Source organism: Pteropus vampyrus, unplaced genomic scaffold (assembly GCF_000151845.1).
Source record: "Pteropus vampyrus isolate Shadow unplaced genomic scaffold, Pvam_2.0 Scaffold55, whole genome shotgun sequence".
NCBI classification, from domain to species: Eukaryota; Metazoa; Chordata; class Mammalia; order Chiroptera; family Pteropodidae; genus Pteropus; species Pteropus vampyrus.
The window spans coordinates 9,181,775-9,189,415 of record NW_011888836.1 but is presented as its reverse complement, the minus strand read 5'-3'; the positions used below and the strand labels follow the sequence as shown (position 1 = coordinate 9,189,415).

General features: G+C 35.7%; 1 protein-coding gene across 1 annotated transcript in view; it reads left to right on the top strand.

Moving 5' to 3' along the window:
* Positions 1 to 7,641, top strand: part of MYOM1 (myomesin 1) — a gene marked incomplete at its 5' end in the record, with an annotated part of 103,970 nt that overhangs the window by 17,387 nt on the left and 78,942 nt on the right. Inside the window, one exon of the mRNA XM_011360499.1 lies at positions 2,671 to 2,795. Within this exon, the coding sequence (XP_011358801.1) occupies positions 2,671 to 2,795 (125 nt within the window). The remainder of the gene's footprint in view (positions 1 to 2,670; positions 2,796 to 7,641) is intronic.

Genomic DNA, 7,641 nt, shown 5'->3' with positions numbered 1-7,641 from the left:
ATTCAAGGAGCTGCCAGGCTCTACCTCAGTTGCTCTTCCTGAGCTGCTGCCTTGAAACTCTCTCCTGACAGCAAGTTAGGACAATGGCAGGGCTCATCTAACTTGTTTCCCATCTATCAGTAATCATTGTCCTATGTCCAATGTCTGTAAACAGTAATTTGGGATATTTTGCTCAGTATTTAAGCTGTTTCACTTCAATGTCAAGAACTGCGGCGAGTCTAAAAATTTACCCTACTTACAACCTAATAAGTGTCTTATCAAATTTATAGCTGCTGGCAAAAGACGCGAGACAGAAGATGCTATTCCTCAGAACACTGCAGACATCATTGCCTTCATGTTCTCACTGTTTCCTTTGCCCCTCTTTACCAGTTCCCACAGAGTGATGTGAAGCAGCACAAGTAGATGCTGCATACACAGTAGATTTGTGTCACACACACCCGAGAAACCTTGCACTTAGAGAGCTGCTACCAAACCTACCCAAATTTCTTTAGAGAAAGTCATTATCTTTTATTATTCTAGTCAGAAAACAAGTCAACTGTCTGCCCTAGAGAATATACTATCTCTATATTTCAAGGTTGTTTGCTATTTAACATCCTTGAAAACATATTCTATAAAAATGCTGATAGAAGGTATGTAGAAAAACCATTGAGAATTGTCTCTGAACACCAGTTCTGTGACATCAGCTTTGCCAGAAAAAGGCATAGAAAATTACATTTTAAATTACATCTGAGGAACCACAAAGACCCTGAATACTAAAGCAATCTTGAGAAAGAAGAGCAAAGTTGAAAGTATCACGCTACCTGATATCAAACTATACTACAACTCTATAGTACTCAAAACAGCATGATACTGGCATGAACACAGACACATCAATGGAACAGAATGGAATGCCCAGAAATAAGCCCACACCTATATTGTCAATTAATCCATGACAAAGGAGACAAGAATATACAGTGGGATAAAGATAGCCTCTTTAATAAATAGTGTTGGGAAAACTGGACAGATACATGCAAAAAAATGAAACTGGACCACCTTATACCATATAAAAGAATAAACTCAAAATGAATTGAAGACTTAAATATAAGACCCAAAACCATAAAACTAGAAAACACAGGCAGTAAGTTCTTTGACATTGTTATTAGTAACATTTTTTTTGTTGGGGGTGGGGGGCGGAATACATTTCCTTGGACAAGGGGAAAAAAAAAAGAGGAAAAAACAAACAAACAAATGAGACTATATCAGACTAAAAAGTTTGCACAGCAAAGGAATTCATCAACAAAACGAAAAGACACATTACTGAATGGGAGAAAATATTCACCAATCCTACTTATAATAGAGGTTAATATCCAAAATATATAAGGGACTCATATAAGGTAACACACACACACACAAATAAAATCCCATTAAAAATTGGGCAGGGGACCTGAATAGGCATTTCTCCAAAGAGGACATATGAAAAGACATAAACATATGAACATATGAAAAATAAACATATGAAAAGATGCTCAATATCACTACTCACTAGGGAAATGCAAGTTAAAACCACAATGAGATATCACTTCACATCTGTCAGAATGGCTATCAGCAATAAATCAACAAGCAACAAGTGTTTGAGAGAATATAGGAAAAAAAAAGAACCCTTGTGCACTGCTGGTGAGATTGTAAATTGGTACAACCACTGTGGAAAACATATGGAGGTTTCTCAAAAAATTAAAAATAGAATGACTATATGACCCAGAAATTCTACTTCTGGGTATTTATCCAAAGAAATCCAAAATACTAATTTGAAAAGATATATGCACCCTTATGTTCATTGCAACATTATTTACAATAGCCAAGATATGGAAGCAGCCTAGGTGTCCATCGATAGATGAATCGATAAAGAAGAGGAGGTACATATATACATATACAGTGGAATATTACTTAGTCATATAAAAGAATGAAATCTTACCATTTGTGACAACATGGATGAACCTAGAAGGTATTATGCTAAATGAAATAAGACAGAGAAAAACAAATACCATATGATTTCACTTACGTATGGAATCTAAAGAACAAAAGAAATGAACAAACAAAACATAAACAAACTCATAGATACAGAAAACAAACTGATAGTTGCCAGATGGGAGAGGGATGGGGGGCTGGATGAAAAAAGTGACAAAATAGTCATAGGGATACAAAGTACAGCATAGGGAATATAATCAATAATATTGTAATAAGTATGTATGATGTCAGATAGGTACTAGACTTATTGTGTGATCACTCTCTAAGTGTCTAATCATATAAATGTCTAACCACTATGTTGCACACCTGAAACCAATGTAATATTATACGTCAACTGTAACTGAATTTTTTAGTTTTAAAAATAAATAAGCGGCATTCAAAAACTATGATTCCACTCTTTTTTGTAAATATAGAAAAGATAACCTGTGCCATTACTACTATTTTTCAGGACTAATAAGGAAATTAAAATTGTCAAGCAAAGATAGTAAATTTGTGGCTTTGAATGAATGAAGACTATTTTAGGAAGAATTTTAGAGACAAGGTACTTCTTTATACTGCAGAGCAGTAATTAACTCTGTCTCCAGTAAGAGAGAAGCATCTGTGACTCTCTGAGTATCCTGGGTTTTCCAGAGTGTGTGCTTCTCACTTTTCTTTGTTGTTTTTCAGAGGGTATTGTTCCTGGACCTCCTACAGACCTCTCTGTCACTGAAGCCACCCGGAGCTATGTGGTGCTAAGCTGGAAGCCCCCTGGTCAGCGTGGCCATGAGGGCATTCTGTACTTTGTAGAAAAGGTAAGATTCTGAGATCAACATTAATACTTCATGCCACATTCTAAAGATTTCTTTTAAAAGGTAGAGATTAAATTTTCATTATGTTCTGAACTCTTTGAACCCTCATAAACTGTGAAGAATCTCCACAGAAAAATATTTATCACAAAGAACTTTGCCTGAAATTTCGGGGGATTTATAGACCCTTGAGGCTCATCCATAGACTTCTAAGAGGTCCATGGACCCCAATTCATGATCCCTATTTGAAGAGAAATGTTCCTGAAACTGTAGATTGCCTGTATGACAATATTTCCTGGAGACTTTTTCTGTCTCCCTTGCTCTAGCAATGGACTTTCATCTATCACTTGTCCTTCTGCAGTAGGGAATGGACATCAATGAGGGCAGTTGGGTGAGAGGAGTAGAAATTAAAATACTTCCTAATGGCTGGGAGAGTTGAAGACAGAAAGTCCCCCATGCTACCACTCGCTTGGTTAGCATTACTCTAAGTGCAGGTCATAGGGTAGTGTCAGGGATTACAAACCAACACAAGATATTAGCTAGTTCTTTTCCTCAAATATTTTACATGTGTATTGTAATTATGTTACAGAGGGCAGCATACAATGAAGGCCTAAAATGAGTGGAATGATGAGAATTTTATGTGAATCTACAATATACCCATATTTGAAGGGAGTTCTAATAAGTATTTATGCCCAGAAAATGAAAACAAGACGACACTCATACAGGACATTATTTGGGGGAACTGCCCTAGCTGCATGTGCAGACACATAAGAGAACCTGCCAGGCAAGGCACAGGGCCTTAGGAGTGGAAAAAGTCCTTGGCTAACAGCATAATTGCTACTAGAAAAGGGTGCTTAAAGAGAATTTGTCTAAAGTGAGGTTCAACCCTTGTACATTATAGGTGGGAATGTAAATTGGTCCAACCACTATGGAAAACAATATGGAGGTTCATCAAAAAATTAAAAGTATATCTACCATACACTCAGCAATTCCAATTTGGGATATATGCCTGAAGGAAGTGAAAACAGGATTTAAAAGAAGCCCCCAAGCAAAGAAATCAGATACGGGCTACATTTAAAGGTAAAGCCCAGAGATAAGGGCACTGATTTCACAAGTAATACTGAAAGTGACTCGATGTCTTCAAAAAAATATATGGCATTGGGGTGGGAGGAGGAGGGAGATAAACAAAACAAAACAAAACAGGATTTTGATGAGATATATGCACTCCCATGTTTATCACAGTATTCTTTACAATAGCCAAGATATGGGAACAACCCAAATGCCCATCAATGGATGAATGGATAAAAAAGAGGTGGTATATATACACAATGGAATACTATTCACTCATGAGAAAGTAGGACATTCTTGTGTTCACAACAGCATGGATGGACATTAAGCACATTATGCTAAATGAGATAAGTCAAACAGAGAAAGACAAGTACTATATGATAACACTTATATGTGGAGGCTAAAAAAGTAGGCTGTAAAAAACAGAGTAATGTGGTAGTTACCACAGAATGGGGATGGGGGATAAGAGTGATGATGTTTAAGGGTACAAACTTGTAATGAGTAGTAAATAAGCCATAGAGGCATAATGCACAATATAATGAGCTTAGACAGTAATATTGTACTATAATTATGTAATGTGATAAATATTGCTATATTGGCAACCATATTAGAATACACAAATGTATCAAAGTAACGCACTATACATCTTAGACTTACACAATGTTACAGGTCAAATTTATTCAATAAAAATAAATAAATAGAATAAATAAATTAATTAAAAACAAGGCTCAAAATCCATTTGTTAGGAAAGTTTTGATTAGGATAAAATTTAAAAAGTGAAACAAAACTAAGTTTATTTTATCATGTATAAGAATATTTACATTTTTATTGGCAGCTCTGCATCTTTTTTTTTTAGAACAATGAATGAAACAAGTGTTTCTACTTTATTGTACATTTTATTTATTTTTTGGAATACAATATTATTAACTATAGTCACTTTGCTGCACATTACCTAACTTATTTTATAACTGGAAGTTTATACCTTTTGACTCCCTTCACTCATTGTGCTCACCGCCCCCCATCCACCCCACCTCCTGCTTCCAGCAACCACCCATCTGTTTTCTGTATCTTTGAGTTCAGTTTTGGGGGGATTTTGTTCTTGTTTTTGTTTTTTTGATTGGTTTGCTTGTGTTTATACGTTACATATAAGTGAGATCATACAGTATTTGTCTTCGAGAGAATATTTTTTATAAAATTATGCAATAGCTTGGTAAGGTATCATTTATAATTTATTTTCATATCGAAATCATAGAAAAGGTCTTTTTTTTTTTAGCAGAAATATCATGGAGCTCAATTAATTTTCCTAAAGCTCTCTCTCTTTTATCCTTAATGCTATTCTGATCATTTAATTTCAGAACTCATATTAGGCTACCTTTCCTGACAATTATTACAAAAGAATAGGTATAGATATATTATTACTATAGAATACATATAGGTGTATAGGATATCCAAACATCTAAAAATTAGGTAATGACATAAAAGTGATACGCAACTATCTTTATGGCCTTTTAATTGTTTCAAATCAGTGGCTCTTGAAAAAATTAAAATGTTAGAGTCTGTGGTTTCCCTTTATTAATTACTTTCCTTTCATAAGGACCTTTACCTCATGTCTTTGAGGAGCATGCCTCACTTCTTAGTCCTAGCTAATAAATGGATCATCTCTTCAACATGTAATATCTATATCTATATCTAAATATCTATCTATATAGAGAGAGTCTGATTTTACCAAAATAATGTTAAAATTTTATAGTTTTATTTGTATGTATTTTTATATTAGCCTCAAGTGAAATATAAATTAAGTATTATTCTCAATTTTTTTCTTTATTTTTTAATAGAGGGCAAGAATAGAATGATAAATATTCACTTCCTGATGTGTTTAATACACACCCTCACTGAATCTCTTTGAAACACTTCACAGGAAGAGAGTTCTAAATAAGCTCTGTGACAGTAATTACCATCTTTCCTGTAATAATGACACAATAACAACCTAGTACTGAGATGTTTTCTTCAGATGAATCAGCTTTGGATTCTGTTGAACATTTCTTTTAGTCACATAAACTCTAATTTCTCTGTGAACATCTGTAACTTCCCTAGACCTAAATACATATGAGTCTATGATTAAAAATTTAAGTATCTTCCACCAGCACACTTATTTATATGGAACAGAAGGGAACATTTTTGAGTATAGCAGGTCTTCAAATAAATTTCATTCAATGTCATTTCTTTATAACATTGATGTGGGAAAAAAATTGATTCCTGGCCCATGGCCACTGCCTGTGTGGAGTTTGCACGTTCTCCCATGTCTGTGTGGGTTTTATCCAGGTATTCTGGTTTTCTTCTACATCCCAAAGATTCATGTGACATGAATTGGCATGTCTAAACTTTCTCAGTCTTGAGTGAGTGTGGGTGTGTGTGAGTGTCCCTGTCCTGCCTTGCTCCCTGAGCTGCTGGGATAGGCTTGGGCCACCCTCAACTGGAATAAGCAGGTCGGAAAAACCATTATTTTACTTGTTTTAATTAATCTTTCTTAAATGTATGTATAGCTCACATTTATTTCAGTGTTTAGTATTAGATGTGTTTTCGGTCTTTATTTAGAAATTTGGTGATCTTTTTGTGACCAGAAGCATGCTATAGAAATGTAACTCTTGTTTTTATCAATTAGCCTATGATAAAATTGGTTTCATAGGCACAGCCAATACATTTGAAACGTCAAGGATATTGAAATGTTGGGGGAGCTGAACACATCTAGAGACCTGGGGCACATTGACAGAACTATCCAAATGCCAAATCATTCTGCCGAGCTGAATCTCAGATTATTTCTGGTGAACCACTTCTAACACATCGACCTTTCTACAGGGAAATGTTCTGTTCATGCTCTTGTCCTGGGTGACCACCCCAGAAGGTTCGTGCCCACAGCAGTGCCACCTCTTTGGTTAGCCCCATGCTTGTGCTTCTTCATGGAACTTTTACCTGGGATTTTCATGCCCATAAAGCACTTAATTGTCATGGCTACAGGCTTAACACAAGTTATGCCATGTCCATGAGCCCTGAAATGATTGAAGTTGAGGGGTTTGTTAGCAAGGAAATCAGATGAACCTGCCTCCAGTGCTTCCAGCCTCCCTACCCTACTGTGTTCTTTGCAGCCCCAAACTTTTTCCTCAGGTGTCTTATGTCCTGAGCTCATCTCATTCCCATATCAAAAATCTGGTCATGTCAGAGACCAGGATCACATCACTTGATAGAACTGTTTCTACAAGCAGGAATGAAAACAGCTGATCTTACCAAGGAGCAAGCACTGTTCTAAGCACTCTGCACATGTCAAACTACTTAATTCTTGCAGTAATCCCATGAGGGAAATACTTAAATTTTCATCATGCCTATTTTGTAGATAAGGAAATTGAGGCATCCCAAGGTCACACAGTTAGTAAGAGGCAGAACGAAGATTTGAACCCATCAGTCTGGCTCAGATCCATATATATCCAACTATTATTACACATTGCTGCTTTTCAACCTTCCCAAGCAAAACTTTAATAATCACTCAATACTACCTCCACAACTATTTCAATGCATACTTGAGAAGATTAAAGAGTTACAATGGTAAATAAAGGTCTTAACACAGTGAAAGGCAGCTATTATTTTTATTATAAAGGTATAAGTGACTGATAATTGCTTATGTGTTCCCCAGGGGAGAATATGTCAAAATGAATCAAAACGATAAACTAAAGGATTAAAAGTCTGGGAGTATTTTATCCCTCAGTGGGCAGCAGATTGCCAATTTAGGGGG